Source organism: Watersipora subatra, chromosome 10 (assembly GCF_963576615.1).
Source record: "Watersipora subatra chromosome 10, tzWatSuba1.1, whole genome shotgun sequence".
In the NCBI taxonomy this organism is placed as follows: domain Eukaryota; kingdom Metazoa; phylum Bryozoa; class Gymnolaemata; order Cheilostomatida; family Watersiporidae; genus Watersipora; species Watersipora subatra.
The window spans coordinates 51,728,672-51,752,817 of record NC_088717.1 but is presented as its reverse complement, the minus strand read 5'-3'; the positions used below and the strand labels follow the sequence as shown (position 1 = coordinate 51,752,817).

General features: G+C 31.9%; 1 protein-coding gene across 1 annotated transcript in view; it reads right to left on the bottom strand.

The window, feature by feature from the left end:
* Window positions 1-375: 375 nt before the first annotated feature.
* LOC137406602 (multidrug resistance-associated protein 1-like) overlaps window positions 376-24,146 on the bottom strand; it is a 44,263-nt gene continuing 20,492 nt past the window's right edge. Inside the window, exons 17-26 of the mRNA XM_068093197.1 lie at window positions 23,090-23,260; window positions 22,039-22,178; window positions 21,039-21,238; window positions 19,865-20,009; window positions 19,024-19,157; window positions 16,275-16,386; window positions 14,453-14,611; window positions 5,236-5,402; window positions 2,142-2,336; window positions 376-987 (exon numbers count right to left, since the gene is read on the bottom strand). Of these exons, the coding sequence (XP_067949298.1) occupies window positions 870-987; window positions 2,142-2,336; window positions 5,236-5,402; window positions 14,453-14,611; window positions 16,275-16,386; window positions 19,024-19,157; window positions 19,865-20,009; window positions 21,039-21,238; window positions 22,039-22,178; window positions 23,090-23,260 (1,541 nt within the window). The 3' untranslated portion in view covers window positions 376-869. The remainder of the gene's footprint in view (window positions 988-2,141; window positions 2,337-5,235; window positions 5,403-14,452; window positions 14,612-16,274; window positions 16,387-19,023; window positions 19,158-19,864; window positions 20,010-21,038; window positions 21,239-22,038; window positions 22,179-23,089; window positions 23,261-24,146) is intronic.

Genomic DNA, 24,146 nt, shown 5'->3' with positions numbered 1-24,146 from the left:
TGCTTGACTGATATTTGGCAGATATTTAACTGATACTTGACAGATACTTAACTAATACTTGCCAGATACTTGACAGATACTTGAATAATACTTGCCAGATACTTGACAGATACTTGACTAACACTTGCCAGATACTTGACAGATACTTGACTAATACTTGACTGATGTGGAGTTTAAAAAATAATCTAAATTAGCCTTTTTATTGGTCTTTTTAATGTGGCAGCAATTAAATTTTAAACAATTTTTTTAATCATCTGAATTGACGGCAAGCTAAACTGCTAACCCACATTGATTACAGACTTTCAAGTCTGGTTAACTATGAGTTTGGTAAGGTTTTACTACAATCTACAAAATTTACTCGATGTCTAATATCTTTGCAGAATTGAAAAATGTATTAAAACTGACCTTGACCTTAAAACTGGCACACATCTGCATGCTAGCATGAGATGCTCACTAAATGAAGTGACCAGTAACAAATACCTGTGAAGCCAAGGCTAATTTTTTGCAGTTTTTTAGTTGCCAAATTCCATAGCAACAATATATATACATAGATATATAAAACTTTCTGTAAGAGGTAACGTAAAAATAACATAAAAATAGGAAATTGCTATTTTCTTTTAACTCCTCAACACGATAATTTAAAAAAACCACGTGAACAGTTTTCACTTGCGCAATTATTTTACAGAAGTGTGAAATCAGTATTTTGTAACTCCCATGGAGTTATTAAACTCCTTCCACCTCAGTCAAGTTTATGCAAAATTACTGCCTGTTTAAGAACTTTAAAATTGCATTGCCATTATAGTGTAAACATTGTTTTTGAAGCAAGTGAGGAATTTAACTCAATAAAATGCATTCTTCAAAAGTATATATCATTTAGCCTTCAGTCCAGCTTCTCTAACCATGCTACTAAATATGCCTTCCTCATCCTTTAACAGATTCTCTGGAGTATCAAACTCTGCAACCATTCCTTTGTTCAGCACCAGTATCCTAAAATAATATATAGTAATTAGAGAATATTAAGTTTAGTGCTGCTCTGATCTATTTTTAACTGAGACAAACTGCATTACAGAGGAACCTTGATTCTCAAACATAATCTGTTCCAGAAGGTTGTTTGAAAACTGAGTTGTTCGAGGCTCGAAACAAATTTCTTATTAGATTTAATGTATGTAAATGTTAATCTATTCCACGTCGAGAAAACAACTTTGGTAAAGTGTTTTTTAGTATTTTACACCATGCATGAACTACCGTATACTGCATACTATAAATAAAAATGGGTGGATATAGATCGTGTTTAATTTTACTAAATTATTTTCTATCTACGATGATAAAAAAGAAAACAAAAAGTAAAAACTTTGTATTTTTTGCTCTTAGAACATCGAAAATATTAAAGGTTAAGATACAATACTAAAAATTGCAGAAATTGATTATGAAACAGCAAAAAATGCAACAGATTAGTTACAGTAAAAATCATGTGAAAAAGAAAATATAAACAGCATTGGAGCATTTACTTCACATCTTTAAAGGAATATTCTTTTTCCAAAACAATTCAGGGTAACTCGACTTGAGAACTTGTCTCCCTAGCAAATCTCCTTGAGAAGAGACGGCGTTCCAGATGGTTCTTTCCTTTTTATAAAGAATTTATGGAGCTATCAATTCTTTTTTGCATTCAACATTTTTTGCGAACAATTTTTCGTTTTTCACAGCGTCTTTCTTTGTTTTTGGAGTCCCGGTAACACATGTTTCCGTGCTGTTTTAAACTTTTAATTCTAGCGCGCATGCTCTGGTTTGGTCGAGAACCGAATTTATGTTTGAGATCCGAGACGAACAAATCTCAAATTTTTTGGTCGAAAACCGAGTTGGTCGGGAACTGAAACGTTTGAAAACCGAGGTTCCACTGTACAAGTATTCAGTTAAAGAAACCAATAACTCTGTCTGGATTGTTTTATATTGCCTTTCAAGTAAGTAGCAGTTTATAGTCTATAGTTTGGATTTAGGGAAGGTATACATACCTATCACTGTCCATGATAGTGTTTAGTTTTTAAGCTATAGCTAGGATTGAGGGAGGGTATACATGCCTAGCACTGTTCATGATAATATTAAATTTATGGGATATGATTAAGATTAGGGGAGGGTATACATACCTATCACTGTCCATGATAGTATTTAGTCTATGAGCTATAGTTAGAATTGTGCAGTCAGCGAATGCAGTTCTTATAGTCTTCTGGATGAGATCATCAGTTTCCAAGTCTACAGCCGCTGTAGCTTCATCCAAAACAAGGATTTTAGTCTTTCTTAGTAGAGCCCTGGCTAAGCAGACCAATTGACGCTGTCCAACACTGAAATGAACACATTGTAGATTAATGTCTAGTATACTGAATCTATACAAACAAAAACAGTATACAATATGGTAGCAGCTTATACGGATCAACAGAAAGAGTTAAGAACTGGAAAGGTTATATGCTTGGCTTTAAAAGCTTAAGATGCCTCTCCATTTTCTATCATTTCTTCAAACACTGTTATTTTCACTAGTACCTTGACAGCCAGGTGTGTTGTGAGGAATTATTCTAAGGTGGGCAAAGTGATTGATTGGTACAGGAGGAAGAGTGTTGGTCTACCTAGCCAAAAGTTAGAAGTTTGAATCCCTTTGAGTGCAATCCTTTTCTTAGCCTCAATATATGACTTTGGATGAACATATACAATCCTTGTTATAGTAAAGATTTTTGGCAAAAATTTGATGTAGCTATGGTAATTTTTAAACTGTAAACAAAAACACTAGCGGTAAGCTCTTGGTGCCAACTTACTATACACCAGATGCTATAGCTTCTGGCACATTATTATTGTTTTTACAATGTACCAAAATCTCATGAACCAAATTCTGCATTACTGCAAGTCAGAATAAAGAACTTGTAATGTATATTTGTAAATGTGAGTGTCAGTCGTTCGTATGTCCGTTTTAGGTTTAAGAATGTTTGTTTGTCTGTCATCGGCATGTCCTGTTATCAGGAATATCAGGAGGTATCAGGAATGAAAAAAAAACATGTAATAATGGAATTGAACGCAGGACCCTGTTTCTTCTGACAGGCATTTCTACCCCCTACACCACACGGCCTACTTGCCACACTATAGAATAAATGTACACATACTTATTAGATTAGTTAAAATATGCACGGTTAAAGCGCTAGCGCAAAATAGTATTGGTTACTACTAGCACGCTCGAATATCATGATTGGTTAAAAGATTGTGATGCGTAACGTAACGATTATAAACATAATTATAAGCATAGCTCTTATTATAGTAAAGATTTAGACTAGTTTCCGTTACTAGCTTATGTTACTCAAAATGAATCACAAAAACTTAACCAATGGCAACTACATAACCTGCTACTCTGTATAAGCTGTTGTAAATTTTGAACGGATATATATGTTGATTAAAAATAAATTATCTGCGCAAAAACATTAATTCTCCGTACAATGCTGGACATTCATCTACAATAATTACTTATATATAAGGTTATCAAAAATATATTGTAACTGAATAAGTTTGCCTTTTTGAGTTAAAAGTCATACCTACCAAACATAAAACTTGTAGAACATTACCATCTAACAAAAATATAATCATCAGATTCTTACAGTTTACTTAGAATATTAGTATTCTAAAAAATTCTTTTTCCATAGAATAACATCTCTCGTTAAAAAGCATGGAAACAGTCAGTGTAGATGTCAGTGTCGTTAAATAAAACTAGGTCTAATTAAAATAATAATTTAAATCTTAAACAAAATTCATTGGTGTGTGCACCAAAGTATTATTATAAGTTTTCAAAAAGGCCTAACAACAACCAGAGAATAGCTTATGATTGAAGGAACCCTAGCATGACTACGCTGGTAAGATAATAATTAATATAGTAGATAAATTAAAAATAACAGTTTTTTATATTAAATAGTACAATATAACTAAAAATAATGTATAAATTTGGAAATAATAATATTTAATATAAATAAATTAAATAAAGTAATTCTTACCATTAATAAGTTAGCAAAATATTAAGTTGATTATTGATATAATATTATTACTATTGTAAAAGTTTTTCTTCACAGTCGTGTGGTGGTAGGTGACTGGTTTTAGTCCGTGTTGAGTCCGGGTCTTAACAAAAGTCCAAAGGATTCAACATCTTCCTCAATTCCACTAAGAGAGGACCTTCCTCAAAATATGAGCTGTTATTATTATTATTATTACTATTATTGCTACTATTATTATCATTGCTATTATTATCAGGGCTATACAATATCTTATGATGAATTGTTGAAAATAAGACATCCTGTAGCCTAGTACTCATATAGGAATACTGAATCAATTTACCTAACCATAGTTCCAAAATAAAGCTGTAGTTTTTGATAGTCTTAAAGCCTCATAGTCTGATAACTTTTGCTGCAAGGCTAAACTGTCTGATCAAAAAACTTATCTATGTTTACTATTGATCATTCTTATAAAGCTCAACAATAGCTGTCAGTTCTCTTTCTGAGGGCCGATTTATCTGGTTAAAACCTTTAGCATGTGCTGGTTTATTACTGTATATGACAAACCAAATGGAAGATCTCTTAATGGCAATGCGTAACTATCAAAATGTTTACACATTTGTAGCCAAGCAAATGTAGTAAAATTAATAGGTTTGATCTTTCGCTCAAGAATCTCTTTTAAAAGTTATCTTTCAAACACTTTTTATGCTTTTCTACAGACAAAAAATGAAAAATCAAACATTCCCATTACTATTGTATGACAAATTCAACAAACATTTAATGGAAATCTTATACAAAATATTCTGAGTTCAAAAACGCAAAGATCATGTTTTCTGTGGCCTGCTGGTAGATTTTTCTTTTCACTTCTGAGTTTTTTGCGAGTAATATGTTTTCAAGTATTCAGTGATTGTTGTATTTGCTGTTAAGTACATGTATGTTAAACACCTTTAATGTTCTTACAGAGTATACACCTTTAATGTAATAAAAACGCCCATTCAATAAAAAGGCTATGGAATCAAAACAAGAATTCTGCCGCAGTTCAGAATTATGTGGTCATTGCAAAATATTCATTCAAGTTTGATCTTTGTAATATACAAATGTGAGGTCAGCCAACAGTTTACCCGTATATCTACAACAGGCTACAAAAATAGTAGGCCTACATAGTAGAGATTAAAAATACTCTTTTAAAGGTTTTACCCACCAACCTCCAAAATGTACTGACCTAAAGTTCTGCCCATTGTCACCACAATTGTACTCCAACATTTCAGGCTGGTTTTCGATGTGTTCTTTTAAGTAGCTCTGCTCCAGAACCTCCCAAATTTTATAATCAGAATAACGATGAAGAGGGTCAAGGTTATCTCTTATTGTTCCTGAAAACAATACTGGATCCTACAAAATGAAACAATTTTACAATATACCACATAAAATTGCAGAACTAATTTAATTGTTGGGAAGGGGATATGCATTTTAATGTGGCTGATTACTGTACGGTTACACAACATTGTAAATATATGTGATAGTGGAGAAGGTTTATTGTACAAAAAACAAATGCAAAAAAGCATCCACATATAAAAGATAAAGCTATTCTATTGTACAACAAAATAATAATCATGCTAGATTTTTTGTTGAACTTCAGTACTATTGGTTTTAAGCTACTGAAAAGGCTTAGAATAATGGTTAAAAATTCAAATTGCTCAGTTCTAAAAACATTGATGGCTGGAGTACCAAATACAAGTTGCCTAAAACCATTGGCACTAGAATTGAACAAAAACATTGGTGCATGTTTTTATTATGTTTTGGCTATACATCTGTTTACCTTGAGCAATCTCAATGTGTGTATATATGCCTTGTACTATATACATGTTCTTTTACCTTGAGCAATCTCAATGTGTGTATATATGCCTTGTACTATATACATGTTCTCTATATGCTTTGTACTATATACATGTTCTCTATATGCTTTGTACTATATACATGTTCTCTATATGCTTTGTACTATATACATGTTCTCTATATGCTTTGTACTATATACATGTTCTCTATATGCTTTGTACTATATACATGTTCTCTATATACTTTGTACTATATACATGTTCTCTATATGCTTTGTACTATATACATGTTCTCTATATGCTTTGTACTATATACATGTTCTCTATATGCTTTGTACTATATACATGTTCTCTATATGCTTTGTACTATATACATGTTCTCTATATGCTTTGTACTATATACATGTTCTCTATATGCTTTGTACTATATACATGTTCTCTATATGCTTTGTACTATATACATGTTCTCTATATGCTTTGTACTATATACATGTTCTCTATATGCTTTGTACTATATACATGTTCTCTATATGCTTTGTACTATATACATGTTCTCTATATGCTTTGTACTATATACATGTTCTCTATAAGTCTTGTACTATATACATGTTCTCTCTATGCTTTGTACTATATACATGTTCTCTATATGCTTTGTACTATATACATGTTCTCTATATGCTTTGTACTATATACATGTTCTCTATATGCTTTGTACTATATACATGTTCTCTATATGCTTTGTACTATATACATGTTCTCTATAAGTCTTGTACTATATACATGTTCTCTATATGCTTTGTACTATATACATGTTCTCTATAAGTCTTGTACTATATACATGTTCTCTATATGCTTTGTACTATATACATGTTCTCTATAAGTCTTGTACTATATACATGTTCTCTATAAGCCTTGTACTATATACATGTTCTCTATATGCTTTGTACTATATACATGTTCTCTATAAGTCTTGTACTATATACATGTTCTCTATATGCCTTGTACTATATACATGTTCTCTATAAGTCTTGTACTATATACATGTTCTCTATATGCCTTGTACTATATACATGTTCTCTATAAGTCTTGTACTATATACATGTTCTCTATATGCTTTGTACTATATACATGTTCTCTATATGCCTTGTACTATATACATGTTCTCTATAAGTCTTGTACTATATACATGTTCTCTATATGCCTTGTACTATATACATGTTCTCTATATGCCTTGTACTATATACATGTTCTCTATAAGTCTTGTACTATATACATGTTCTCTATAAGTCTTGTACTATATACATGTTCTCTATATGCCTTGTACTATATACATGTTCTCTATAAGTCTTGTACTATATACATGTTCTCTATAAGTCTTGTACTATATACATGTTCTCTATATGCTTTGTACTATATACATGTTCTCTATAAGTCTTGTACTATATACATGTTCTCTATAAGTCTTGTACTATATACATGTTCTCTATATGCCTTGTACTATATACATGTTCTCTATATGCCTTGTACTATATACATGTTCTCTATATACTTTGTACTATATACATGTTCTCTATATGCTTTGTACTATATACATGTTCTCTATATGCTTTGTACTATATACATGTTCTCTATATGCTTTGTACTATATACATGTTCTCTATATGCTTTGTACTATATACATGTTCTCTATATGCTTTGTACTATATACATGTTCTCTATATGCTTTGTACTATATACATGTTCTCTATATGCTTTGTACTATATACATGTTCTCTATAAGTCTTGTACTATATACATGTTCTCTATATGCCTTGTACTATATACATGTTCTCTATATGCTTTGTACTATATACATGTTCTCTATAAGTCTTGTACTATATACATGTTCTCTATATGCCTATCACTATATACATGTTCTCTATATGCTTTGTACTATATACATGTTCTCTATATGCCTTGTACTATATACATGTTCTCTATATGCTTTGTACTATATACATGTTCTCTATATGCTTTGTACTATATACATGTTCTCTATATGCTTTGTACTATATACATGTTCTCTATATGCTTTGTACTATATACATGTTCTCTATATGCTTTGTACTATATACATGTTCTCTATATGCTTTGTACTATATACATGTTCTCTATATGCTTTGTACTATATACATGTTCTCTATAAGTCTTGTACTATATACATGTTCTCTATAAGTCTTGTACTATATACATGTTCTCTATATGCCTTGTACTATATACATGTTCTCTATAAGTCTTGTACTATATACATGTTCTCTATAAGTCTTGTACTATATACATGTTCTCTATATGCCTTGTACTATATACATGTTCTCTATAAGTCTTGTACTATATACATGTTCTCTATAAGTCTTGTACTATATACATGTTCTCTATATGCCTTGTACTATATACATGTTCTCTATATGCTTTGTACTATATACATGTTCTCTATATGCCTTGTACTATATACATGTTCTCTATATGCTTTGTACTATATACATGTTCTCTATATGCCTTGTACTATATACATGTTCTCTATATGCCTTGTACTATATACATGTTCTCTATATGCCTTGTACTATATACATGTTCTCTATATGCTTTGTACTATATACATGTTCTCTATATGCCTTGTACTATATACATGTTCTCTATATGCCTTGTACTATATACATGTTCTCTATATGCTTTGTACTATATACATGTTCTCTATATGCCTTGTACTATATACATGTTCTCTATATGCCTTGTACTATATACATGTTCTCTATAAGTCTTGTACTATATACATGTTCTCTATAAGTCTTGTACTATATACATGTTCTCTATAAGTCTTGTACTATATACATGTTCTCTATATGCCTTGTACTATATACATGTTCTCTATATGCCTTGTACTATATACATGTTCTCTATAAGTCTTGTACTATATACATGTTCTCTATAAGTCTTGTACTATATACATGTTCTCTATATGCCTTGTACTATATACATGTTCTCTATAAGTCTTGTACTATATACATGTTCTCTATAAGTCTTGTACTATATACATGTTCTCTATATGCCTTGTACTATATACATGTTCTCTATAAGTCTTGTACTATATACATGTTCTCTATATGCCTTGTACTATATACATGTTCTCTATATGCTTTGTACTATATACATGTTCTCTATAAGTCTTGTACTATATACATGTTCTCTATATGCCTTGTACTATATACATGTTCTCTATATGCCTTGTACTATATACATGTTCTCTATATGCCTTGTACTATATACATGTTCTCTATATGCCTTGTACTATATACATGTTCTCTATAAGTCTTGTACTATATACATGTTCTCTATAAGTCTTGTACTATATACATGTTCTCTATATGCCTTGTACTATATACATGTTCTCTATATGCCTTGTACTATATACATGTTCTCTATAAGTCTTGTACTATATACATGTTCTCTATAAGTCTTGTACTATATACATGTTCTCTATATGCCTTGTACTATATACATGTTCTCTATAAGTCTTGTACTATATACATGTTCTCTATAAGTCTTGTACTATATACATGTTCTCTATATGCCTTGTACTATATACATGTTCTCTATATGCTTTGTACTATATACATGTTCTCTATATGCCTTGTACTATATACATGTTCTCTATATGCTTTGTACTATATACATGTTCTCTATATGCCTTGTACTATATACATGTTCTCTATATGCCTTGTACTATATACATGTTCTCTATATGCCTTGTACTATATACATGTTCTCTATATGCTTTGTACTATATACATGTTCTCTATATGCCTTGTACTATATACATGTTCTCTATATGCCTTGTACTATATACATGTTCTCTATATGCTTTGTACTATATACATGTTCTCTATATGCCTTGTACTATATACATGTTCTCTATATGCCTTGTACTATATACATGTTCTCTATATGCCTTGTACTATATACATGTTCTCTATATGCTTTGTACTATATACATGTTCTCTATATGCCTTGTACTATATACATGTTCTCTATATGCCTTGTACTATATACATGTTCTCTATATGCCTTGTACTATATACATGTTCTCTATATGCCTTGTACTATATACATGTTCTCTATATGCTTTGTACTATATACATGTTCTCTATATGCCTTGTACTATATACATGTTCTCTATATGCCTTGCACTATATACATGTTCTCTATATGCTTTGTACTATATACATGTTCTCTATATGCTTTGTACTATATACATGTTCTCTATATGCTTTGCACTATATACATGTTCTCTATATGCTTTGTACTATATACATGTTCTCTATATGCCTTGTACTATATACATGTTCTCTATATGCCTTGTACTATATACATGTTCTCTATATGCTTTGTACTATATACATGTTCTCTATATGCCTTGTACTATATACATGTTCTCTATATGCCTTGTACTATATACATGTTCTCTATATGCCTTGTACTATATACATGTTCTCTATATGCCTTGTACTATATACATGTTCTCTATATGCCTTGTACTATATACATGTTCTCTATATGCCTTGTACTATATACATGTTCTCTATATGCTTTGTACTATATACATGTTCTCTATATGCCTTGTACTATATACATGTTCTCTATATGCCTTGTACTATATACATGTTCTCTATATGCTTTGTACTATATACATGTTCTCTATATGCTTTGTACTATATACATGTTCTCTATATGCTTTGTACTATATACATGTTCTCTATATGCTTTGTACTATATACATGTTCTCTATATGCTTTGTACTATATACATGTTCTCTATATGCTTTGTACTATATACATGTTCTCTATATGCTTTGTACTATATACATGTTCTCTATATGCTTTGTACTATATACATGTTCTCTATATGCTTTGTACTATATACATGTTCTCTATAAGTCTTGTACTATATACATGTTCTCTATATGCCTTGTACTATATACATGTTCTCTATATGCTTTGTACTATATACATGTTCTCTATAAGTCTTGTACTATATACATGTTCTCTATATGCCTTGTACTATATACATGTTCTCTATATGCTTTGTACTATATACATGTTCTCTATATGCCTTGTACTATATACATGTTCTCTATATGCCTTGTACTATATACATGTTCTCTATAAGTCTTGTACTATATACATGTTCTCTATAAGTCTTGTACTATATACATGTTCTCTATATGCCTTGTACTATATACATGTTCTCTATATGCCTTGTACTATATACATGTTCTCTATAAGTCTTGTACTATATACATGTTCTCTATAAGTCTTGTACTATATACATGTTCTCTATATGCCTTGTACTATATACATGTTCTCTATAAGTCTTGTACTATATACATGTTCTCTATAAGTCTTGTACTATATACATGTTCTCTATATGCCTTGTACTATATACATGTTCTCTATATGCTTTGTACTATATACATGTTCTCTATATGCCTTGTACTATATACATGTTCTCTATATGCTTTGTACTATATACATGTTCTCTATATGCCTTGTACTATATACATGTTCTCTATATGCCTTGTACTATATACATGTTCTCTATATGCCTTGTACTATATACATGTTCTCTATATGCTTTGTACTATATACATGTTCTCTATATGCCTTGTACTATATACATGTTCTCTATATGCCTTGTACTATATACATGTTCTCTATATGCTTTGTACTATATACATGTTCTCTATATGCCTTGTACTATATACATGTTCTCTATATGCCTTGTACTATATACATGTTCTCTATATGCCTTGTACTATATACATGTTCTCTATATGCCTTGTACTATATACATGTTCTCTATATGCTTTGTACTATATACATGTTCTCTATATGCCTTGTACTATATACATGTTCTCTATATGCCTTGTACTATATACATGTTCTCTATATGCCTTGTACTATATACATGTTCTCTATATGCTTTGTACTATATACATGTTCTCTATATGCCTTGTACTATATACATGTTCTCTATATGCCTTGTACTATATACATGTTCTCTATATGCTTTGTACTATATACATGTTCTCTATATGCCTTGTACTATATACATGTTCTCTATGTGTAAAAAGATTTGATGAAGTTTAAAATGTTTGCATCAAAAGACAAAAATAAATGCATACTGCTTATATATGTCAGATTTTTTGATGTAAAACTTAGGAATGTGAAAAAATTAATTGTTTCCCTAAGATTTAACATCGATTAAAGGCTTTTTGCATAAAAGCACTGGATGTCAAAATAGTAAGCCAGAATAGACCAAAACATAATCACTCACACCTACAGCAGGTATGGCTGGAAGTATCTTGTCTGAATAACTATACTGTACAATAATTATTGTTGCATTAGACAATATTTCTATTTCTAGGACTAAAGTTCTAACAACTTGTAGTCATTAGTTACAATATGAGTATTATCAACTCTATATGAATTCTTACCTGCTGCTATCTGAATATGCTCATTATTGATTGTTATACTGGTAAATCATATACATACTTCAGAAAAATGTAACCAGGAGATATAAGCTACTTATACAATACAGCACCCATAAAGCTCACTATGCAGACATCTGTAGTCTTACAATGAGGTCAGCTCATGCACTATATGTAAATATACACCTTGTTCACTGCTAAAAATAGTAACAACATTACTATAGTGTACTTCTTTCAAATGAGTGTGTGATGCAATGTTTAACATAGCTGCAGCCATTGATGCAGTCTGCTGGCTATTGGATAAATTGCTTCGTATTAATGTGTTCTGTTAAAAATGCCAATGCTGCCAACGCTGCCAATGGCCCCAAGGCTGAACCTCAAATGTCATTCTTTTTTCTATACTTTTAAATCACTTATAACTTATTAGAAAACTCTGTTAGAAATGAGTGCTCTTCAGGTTTTGGTAAATTACCAGAAATAGCGAGCTCACCGTGTGAAGTGTTATAATAAAAACACAGATTATTAAAAAGAACGCTATTGCATCTCCCGGTATACAGCTAGTACAGGTGTTACTAAACATACATAGCAGCTATTTTATGTGCCATGCGTTCTTTGTCTGCATAGACATTAACACATTGGCACAACGCCTTTGCCCAGTACCGTAGCCTTAAAGCCCTTGGCTATGTACATGTACATGCCGATTCACGTATATATATATTGGCATATTCAAATGTACACAAACCAACCCAACTCTGCAACTTAATGCTTTAATCGTGTCTATTATCCCACGAACAAACGAGCGGAAGTGAAGTATGAGAGTTTTTATGATAAATGCATGTGCACACAACTTACGAAAATTATTCATCAACAATGAGACGAACCCTTGTCTCGAAATTTCATCAACAAATTTAACCATCGTTTTGTAGATTAGTTAAAGTATAATAACGATACAAAACACATATAAGTCTATTTAAATATGTTACCAAGTCTTTGTAAATTATCAAAATTCTCTTAAAACTTACCCATCTGATCGGATTATACACAAATAAACAGATTTATTTGGACAAAAATCGTCACAAAACGCTTGACAAGCTTGGTTTAATAAAAGTTAAGACCGGAAATTGAAACGCTGGGCGACAGAGAATAGAACGATTAAGTCGTGCGCATTTCGCAAAAAAATAACGTGCACATTTTACCAATCTATGGCATTGTCGACGGTTTCTGTAATTAACGTAGGAGTACTGAAATCGTTTCATTTTTGCTGATTTCAAACTGACATTTTAGACACTTGAGTACTTTGGTATTCTAACTGATGTCCAACGCAGTGTAAGTGAAGGAAATGACGATATTTTTTTTAACGATTCTTATGAGATTATTACGATATTTAATTATAAGTTTGGATGACTACAGAACAATGACTACGTAGTACAGATTTTCTAAAAATCTGTATAAATATCACAACTTCTTGATATCACTAACTATGACGTTTTAAATGTAAACAAAATTGTGCATCGGTTTTATATTATCACTATATTAATAATATTGATTATTCTAATAATATCAGTGCATTTTACTTCTAATATTGGCCAATATTGCATTTCTCCTATTGCAAGGGGAGAGATATAAACATATAATCTTTTCCTTTCATTATTGCTGTTTGTTGTATATAATAACACCCACACCCAGTATATTACAGCTACCATTGCAGTTATCCTATTGCACTGCACTGCCATTTGACTGCTAATATTGCATTTCTCAACCATCAGTACCCTTTCTTTTTTTCCAATATCACTTTGGTCGTGGGCTGTATGACAGTGGAATTTCTAGTTATACTGCAAGAATGTATTTCTAAAATGTAGAACATAATATACTGTAGATATTATAAGAACGCTCTGTTATATATTTGGATAGGCCCAGTTATAGTCTACAAGTATACAAATAAAAATTATATTTCTTATACTTTGTCAGCATATTAGTTTAAGTTCAAACAAAACATTTTCCTACATCAGTGTACTAGAGAAATCTTCAATATTATAAACTAACTCCTGAATACATATACAATTGTAAACCTGGATAATTTGTACCTGAGGAAGTATGGTTAGTTTGTTCCGCAGCTGGTGCAATCCTATAGTCTCTATGTCAACTCCATCAATATATATTGAACCTTTCCTAGCTTCAATTAGTCTGAATAATGCTACACTCAGCGACGACTTTCCTGCGCCAGTTCTACCCACAATTCCGACCTGTTAAATCAGAGAACTAATATATAATAACTAGCTGGATGTATGGCGCTGCACGGGTAATAAAAAAGTTTTTGTATAGAAAATTTACTTTCAACCAACATATTTAGCATCAACATTTACCATTCTAATTTTTTAATCAAATAGTTTGTTTATTTCTGTGTGTGCTATAAGTTGAATTATGTTTAGGTTATATATACGTATATTTACAGAATTTTGGGGAAGTCTGAGCCCGCTTTTTTTCTAGTAAAATTTTTCTTTTAATATCTTCTTTTAGTTCAAGCATGCTAGATATTGTATTGTATAAGCACAGGTATTTTCACCAATTACCATTAAATATTAGCATTAGTAATAAGTATGCGCACAACTAATCTATTTAATTGCAAGTAGGCCATTTGGTTTATTGGTTAGCTTTCCTGTTCAGAACTAAAGGTCTTGAGTTTGACTCCAATGTTAGGTGGGTTTTTAGCTCCTAACTATATCACTATATCAGGACATGTGAACAACAGACCAACAGACAGACTAACACTGAGAGTTATATATATAGATGGATATAAATAAAAATATCTACCAAATCTAGGTTTTTAAATATAGAAACCTGATTACCACAGCTTTTAAAAAACATATGAAAACTATTATTTTTCAATTTATTTTTAATTTTTCTCTTCAAGGTAGCCATTTTCCTTGACCTTTAAAATTCCTTTTTGTGATAACCACAACAAGCTAATCTAGTTGTTCTCCGCTTGCTTTGCTCGCCCCCGCTTAATGGGGGACAACTCCGCAAAAAACCACAGTTTGTCATGACAGACTAGTAACTACAGTGAACAACAACAGAACTCCCACTTGGTGCTGGAAACAATTGGTAGTAGACAGTACAATGTGTTGGTTGGTTCAAGTGCTGAACAAAAATGTGAGTCACTTTATAAAAAAGTAATCGTAGTAAACTCATAACAAATCTACAGGTTTTTGCTTTTTGCATAACCTGCTACATATTATGAACCAATTTCTATTTAATCAATTTGTAAGCTTGCCAGCTTTTACCACTTTTTACAAGTTGTAGATTTTTCTATTAGCGACACATTTTAACTACATTCAATACATTTGTTAGCCATTGTAGCTTGAAAATGTCGTTTGATTTAAAAGCAATTACTCTTTCTGTTTTGGTTTTTAGCTTTGAAGCTGTCAGTGGCAACGTTAAGAATAAGCTTGGAGTTATTTAGTTTGGAGCTCAAGCTAATTTCAGTTTAACCGTAAGGATCGGAAAACTTGTGTTAATTTGTTTAGTTTGTTGAATCTAACGTTTCCTTTTAGTACAGCAAATATATATTGAAAATTTAACCAAAGCACTCCAGTAGTAGGATGAAATAAACAGTGATGTACATTTAATGTTACTTACACAAAAACAACATACATGATGTTGCAGCAACAACAACCTTGATGCAACTCTGGAATTTTATCAAATTAGCTTCAGCAACCAGGCAACTTTGCTTATATGCAGAAGAGTAGGTTTTCAAAGACGTTAAATGATCTTTCAAAAGCTCGCAAGATCGTGTAACATTCATAGTCCAACTCTGAGTAGAAATCGGCAACTAAAGATTAATTTAGTGCAAATGGCTGCTAATTAACATCTGGTAAACATCTGTTATGCAAGGGATAGTACACTGACCTTTTCTTGAGGTTTGATGACAAAATCTAATCCTTGAAGTACTGGATTTAATTCAGGCCTGTAGCTGGTAGCGTAGTGTTTAAACTGGATAGCTCCTTGACTGGGCCATTGTCTATTAACAGTAATATCTTATTATTGTTTATAAACACTAATATAATATTATAATGTCTATAAACAGTAATATAATATTATTTTATCTTTAAACAGTCATCCCACGACCAAACAAGAGTGGAGCGATTGTTCGGGAGATTTATGATAAAGGCATACGTGCACACAACTCACAAAAACTATTCATCAACAGCCATCGCAAACTTTTGTTCCGAAATCTCATCAACAAATTTAACCATTTTTCAATGGAGTCGTTTAAGTATAATAACGATACAAAACACATATAAACCTATTTAAATATGATACCAAGTCTTTGAAAAGTGTAGACAATATCCTAAAAATTATCCATCTGATCGAATTATACATAAATAGACAGATTAATTCGGCCAAAAATTGCCACAAAACACTTGAAAAGCTTGTTTTAATCATAATTAAGACTGGCCTACGATACGCCAATAAAGCCCTGTGACATATAGTAGAACTATTTAGCAGTGCGCATTTCACGAGAGAAAAACGTGCTCATTTCATCAGCCTATGGCATTGTTTAATTGCTAAGGCTTCTAATATTTTTCTGTTTTAATATCTTGCGAAAATAATTAATTATAAGAATAATTATTCGATTTTATAAAATTATTGTTAGACTTAGTTATAAAAGTAATTATTCGAATTTATCTGAAGGTTTCTGTAATAAACGTAGACTGTTTGAGGCGTAGACCGACTTACAAGTACGAAATTGTGGTACACAGTCTATCAGCCTATGTTTTTTCCCAATTACAGAAGGTTTCATTAAATTATTTAAAACGTTAGCCAAAATTCTTTCGTCTTATGCACAAGCTAGGGCTGAACTACAACGCTCCATTATGACGAAAACATTTTTTTATTTTGCTCCAGTTTGCGGAAAACTTCCAGACGTGTGAACGCTTATACTTGCTTTCTGCTAGATCGCTATCAAAACCATTCTTCATTCAACACAACCAACTTTTAAACTGTGTATATTACACAGCAGCTTGCCATTTTACTTCTAATTTTGCATTTCAAAGATATAATAAACATATTTCCTTATTGCTGTTGTTACATTACATACATTACAGTAGGTTAGGCCTACAGCTTTAATTAATATTCATCTTATTGTTGAAAAACATAAGTTTGAGATAGTAGTAGATTAGGTGTGAATTTTTACAACTTTTTGTTTTGCATAATTGACTTTTTGAATTTAATTTCAAAACAACTTGACAACTACCATGGACATACAACTTCCCAGAACACCACATCGTGGCCGACGCATTGGCCGTCCACGTGTCTCTCAATTATTACAGCTCAATAGGAGGATAAATAGAAGGTCCTCACAGCGACCAGCAACATCAAATGCTAATGTTCAAGAACGCCGCTACTCAAATTAATAACAACAACTCATCTGATTCAGAGAACTCTTTAGTGGATGTTTTAGGCGATGTAAATGACATGAACTTGGCAGCCCCTTTGTTTCCAGATGATGATCATGATTTTATGGACATCATTGATCATGAAAATATTGCACAAAACAATATTGCTCCTCCCAATGCTGCCCCCCTTCATCACATTCCTTATTTTCAATCTTTAGATTGTCCTGATTTTCAAGAACTGCGTAACAACTTTCTAGGCCGACTGGACAACAACATATCACAGCTCACATATACTGGATGTAATGAGAAAAATTTCATTACATACAATGCTCAAATATAACTATATCATACGAGCCAACAAGTTCCCCTGTCAAATTCCTAGATTACTAGAATTTCCTTTTTGAAGTCGTGCTCCCTCAAATTTATTTTATATAATCTCGAACAACTCTCATTTACACTACACTCTGTCAATTCCTGCTGACAACTACTTTTTCAACAACCAGCACTACTCTTTCTTTTTTCCATTATCACTTATTCCATCATCAGGTCGTGGGCTGTATGACAGGGAAATTTCTAGTATAATATTATAATGTTTTTAAGCATTAATAAAATATTATTATGTGTATAAACATTAATGTAATATTTATGTCTATAAATAGCATATTATTATTTCTTAAACAGTAATATCATGCTAATATACTTTCAAAAAGAAATATAATATTATTATATCTTAAATGACAATATAATATTATTATGTCTATTAACTGAAAAATAATATTCTTGTCTGTAAACGCTATTATAATATTATGTCAGCAGCCAGAACACTTGAAATAGGTATTCAGAAAATAAACAATTCAAACTTCTGGAAATATTGTCTGCATAATAAGACATAAGCACATAAGAAAAATACATGTATCAACACGTTGCTAAGAAAGGACATCAGCTTAACCAATTAAGTTATGTAAATACTAAAAGTAAATATTTTGATTTGTGAAATAGATTTCCTTGTTGCACAGCCTTTACAGCTGATAATTATGTTTTAGCAAAAAATGAATCGTGAGTTTAACAGTTTAAGTCTATTTATGAAGCCTTTGTGATTTTAATGAGTTGAAAGTGAACTTACCTGCGACTTTCTAAAAGTAGCTGCTAAAATGAGTTGCAAACTTCAAAGTCTGATGCTAAACTGAGAGTTGTCTGTTTGCTCTGAATATTTAAAGCGGCAGTATGAAATACCATAGTATTAGCATAACTTGCGTTACCTTGGTGCGGGAGTATCAGAAGTTCTCTCAGCTTCAAGAGGTACTTCGCTGTACTCTTTAATTCTTTCTATTGAGACGACATTAGTCTCAAGGTCAGTCAGTGTTTTCGTCAAAGCGGAAATAGTATTAGTGCTCTGTAATGCAGGTAAAGTTAGTTGCGGTAGCGTAGGGAGAAACTGTGCTTATTGTGATAGTGAGGTTCCAAAAATAACTGGTTCTTTTTGTATCTGTACACCAGCTAATATGAGAAAACGTTAAGTAAAAACAAAACTTTTGCAATAAAATTCTATAAGATTCTCTTATAAGTGTGCATGGTCAATCACTAGAAAATCGAGTTTGATGCCGGCTTAGCACAGCAAACAAAGGCTATGCATGTTTTTGTAAAAGCATCGTTGCTCAAAAATTGGCTCTGTCATCTTGCTGGGCATGTGTGAGCTCAGTGGCAAGAAAACCTTGCTGACTGGAGACATGTCAAGTTACATAAAGTAATTTTAGGTCGGATGTCATTTCTTTTACCGCCGGTGGCCTCTCTGTAAACTAAACTCCAACCTGTTATTTGTAGGTCAAGGGGTCTTGACCTTTACTATATACGCAATAAAGAAAAGGCTTTAACTGACTTATTCTTGCCATTATGATTTTTAAAAACCAGCTATAAACAAATCAACTCAGCGATTCCAAAAGTTAACCACTCACACGTAATTAAAGCTAATTTATGGAAGCACCATCAACTTGCTTCTAATATTTTGTGCTAATATTACCCACAATTCCATGATACACACACGAAACGCTGACTACCTCACATTTGCACACCTTAACTGTAAGTAAAGTGCTTTATACTTACAAGAAGTGCATAAGATAGCGTAAGTCCAACGATGCTGCTGTTTATATGTTGCTGTAGAAATGGTATTTGGGTTGAGAGAATGCAGAAAGCTGCTACAAATGTTATTGCAAGGCCTGACAATAATTGTAACTGTATACCTAGCCACCTAAAACATAAACATGAAGAAGATTATTCTATTCATAATGTTGAACAATGATAATAACTTTAATGGAAGTTTACAACAACTTCAATAGCAGTCTATAGCTAACAACTAAATGTTATGGTTATTGATCTCATAAGGTAACAAATATTAACATAATCAGATGTATGACTGAGATGTTGGGAGCCGTGACTAAATTTGGAAACAGGACGACCTTGAAACAGGTGAGCAAACACTTCCCGCTGTATCACCATTACTAATACAATAATATTTATATTACGAAACGCAGAAGTTAGTATGCTGTCAATTTTACAATGGGCCGGTGAGTGGATAGTGAATTTGCAGCTATCTATCACATAAGAAATTCAGACAAGATAACAATAAAACCTAAAAAGCACTTTTGTCCTGTTGTTAGCTTTACTAGTCTGGTTGACTAGCAGCTTCACTTAAGTAAGTGAATCTTAGAATAATGGCCAACCACTATGATGTTTTTTTTGTGACTTGTGTCCACTGCTTCAGTACTTAAAACAGTATAACCACATGAAGCACATTCTATTCAGTTTTGCTTGTAACTAACTAATGGTAAACTGAATTGCTTAACAAAATAAGCAGCTCTCAAAACTAAAACTGTGTTCATATTTTCACAGATGGTAGATATAGAAAATACATGCTAAAATTTGTTGTTCGTACAAATGCATTTATTAAAGACTTCTTTACCAAATTTTGATAATTAGAGTCTGGTACTATTTTTGTTACTAAAAGAATGGTTACTTTAATACTGGTGAGTGTTTAATTTGTGTCTCACTATCCCAAATGTGTCCCTAGTAGCTAATGTGCTGATCAGGCTGGTTTGCTTTGTCACTGAGGCGTTGGAGTAATTACCTCTGCTAGATGTGAATCTGTTGCTCAAATAACCACCCATATTGAACTACAGAGCTTTTTTATATTGTCAATCATAGATCAACTTTGATGCTCAGAGTTTAACACAAAATGAAAATCATTTTTAAATTATTAATCAACTTAGTGAATTCCCACCTGTTAGCAGTCCAACCGGCATAGAAAAACAAATTGTTTTCTTCAACCAAATCTTCTGATTTCTGAATAAATCTCTCTTGAACCCCAAAGGCTCGAATAGTCTGAGCACCAGTGATGGTTTCACTGAAATGTGTGTAAATCGGAGAGCGGGTTACCGCCTCCCATCTTTTAAGCTGTCTTAGAGCTCGAATGAAGTATCTCTGTAAAATAAGATCTCAGTAAATACAAAAGTCTCACAGTATAGTGAATCAACAGGTACAGATACAGTTGGCTACCTACAAGTAAATGTGCTAATATTTGCCAAATAAAGCTATATGTGTTATTAAAAATTATTAATACTTTTTAATCAAATATGTAAACCTTAGATATGAGGTATAAAAAGAAAAATACCTAACATTACAATAAACATATTCACTAGTGCTGCTGAAATACTGGCATCACATTTAGCATGCAAGCATAATATTAATCTCAGATTGAAACAGGAGTTAATAGCTTATTTAAAAAGTAGACAAAATAAATTTTAACTACAAAAATATTTTACGCTGAAGTGTTTAGTTTATTTAGACACTACATAGGTAACTATTAAAATCTTTGAAGTACTTCCTATTTGGCTCGGATAAAAGTTTTTTAACCCACTAATAAAAGCTACTGTATATACTTGCCACTCTAAATAAACTATACATGTCATCTTACTCCAAAGTATACTTGTAAGTTAGCTGTTACATCAGGTATTTTAGCAACCATTAGAATGGCTAACTATTAAGCAATGCAGCATCAATGAAGTCCTAATGTTCTACAAAAATAGTGATGGACAGTTGACTTGACTGTAATAAAAAAAGTTCTTTAAGAAGCAATTGTTTTGCCCAGATTGTGAGTAACCTAGTTGGTAACAGGTGTGAGAATTGTCATAGTAGTTTTTAAAAGCTGTATACATTCTGCAAAAAAAATTGCTCAATGTTTTGTACTTATGAAATTTCTGAAAGTGTACTAAAGCTGTTACCTGTACAACGTAGTACCAGATGACAAGAGGAATAATTAGAGCGGCAAAGACTGGAGTTCCATACATGACAACTATCACTGCTGCCAAAACTGCTGCTACACCAAGCCATGTCAGCAGAGCTGTATTTCCTAGCACATTATCTGCAAGTAGCAATATATTCACTCTAATGTACATATGCGGAATTGAACAAAAGGGTCGGAAAAATGAAAAATTAAATCGTGAACTTTGGTAAAAGTTCATATTTATTTTAAGTAATAAGGTAAAGTATCCTCTAGGAGACTGAGTCATAGTAAGAAAACTAAGTTGAATTTGTATAAATCTGTGGCAATAATGGTCTAATAGTAATAATAACGATCTGATAGTAATAATAACGGTCTGATAGTATTAATAATGGTCTGATAGTCATTTAACAGTAATTATTGGTTATTGACTCACCTATGAAAAGAGCAGAAATGATAGCGACTTTTTTGTAATTCGTTTCAAAACTAACAAAATGAAACTCTTGCTTAATAAACTTGTTACATACCTTATTTTTATTTGAGAGAAAAATTCCCAGATTGTTTAAAATCTTATACCTCTGGGAGAAATTGGCCTTTCGAGGTTTTCTGTTTTTTTAGAGTTCTACAGACTTTGGACTGATCTAGCAGAGCAGATTTAGTTAAATATCCTTCTTAACACCACCGATGGTCCTTGTGTTACTGCTGATTATAAGTCAGTGCTGTAACCTCTGACCCATGGTTGCTCATTCAAATTAAAAGAGAGCAATTTTAGTTAAATGCCTTTTCTAATACTGCTTGTGTGACTCAAGCCACTGACCTACTGGTCATAAGTCGACACCCAAACTACTGAACCACCGCTGCTCAATTTTGATTATATTTGATAAAAAAACCAAGTTAAATCTTTTTGGACAGTTGTCCTTTATGCCAAACCTGATTTATTGTCAAGCACACTGCATTCAGACAAAATATTATTGTGTTTCGCGAGTCGAGCAAAGTAGTTTTATCTGTTTTGGAAGGCCCGATGACTATTTTTAACTAAACCCAAATCTTACCTACAGAATCAATGTCTCTTGAAAATCTGTTCAAGATCTGGCCCAGAGGTTTTGTGTCAAAGAAGGTAATGTGGGCTTTCATGACTCTAGCCAGGAGCATATCATGCAAGTAGGTTGATGCTGATATGGAACACTTGGCAAATGAGTATGTCAAGAGAGTGAGCATCAGAGCTAAAACATCAAATGATGTCATCATGATAGAATAGCTTCTGCAGACATTGAAGATAAAAAAAACTATTTTTTTCAGTCTATCTACCTGTTAAATTTTAATTTTGGTGATAATTTTGCAAAAATGAGATGAACTTGCCCAAAGGTTTTAGTGAATTTTATCAGACAGTATCGATATTTTTTATTGATTGTTATTGTTTTTACGTTTAAGGTGATCTAATTGCCAGGATGTTTCAAAATTAAAATTGATAAAACTTATCAGGATTAAAATGCACAGATAAAGGAAAAGCTCGATTATGTTGTTTATAGTTGCAAAGAGACCGACAGAATAGAGACGCCCAACTCTGCAACTTGAATTTAATAGCCGATATCAACTATAGCAATGATAGCAGCTAGTGATGTCATTTCACAAATTTTTTTTTCTGAGTAATTGAACCGGAATTGAGTGTTTTTTCGGTTTTAATCTTAAAAACCCTGGCATCTGATCATCTCAAACATCGAAAATGGTCACAAATGATAGAAAAAATATCGATAATTTCTGATAAAATTTACTAAAAATTTGAGCAAGTTCGAGCTAGTAGGTGAACTAAAAAGTAGTTTTTTGCCTTTAAAATTTGTAAAGTTCAGAGAAAGTTCTGTAAACTTAAAAGTTCATCTTTGAATACTTTATATCAAGCATGCTCTGAGCAGGTTGAAGACATTTTCTAAAATCTAATGTTAAGTAACTTTGAGCTATGAGAGGAAAAAGAATGAATCCGTTTCTCATGTTGAAAAGTACATATAGCCTCTCTCTACAAAGCCATTACCAAACTGATTTGATCAAATAACACATAAGACAATAACATAAGACAATGTAAGCGTAGACAATGAGCATTTAAAAAAATGAAAA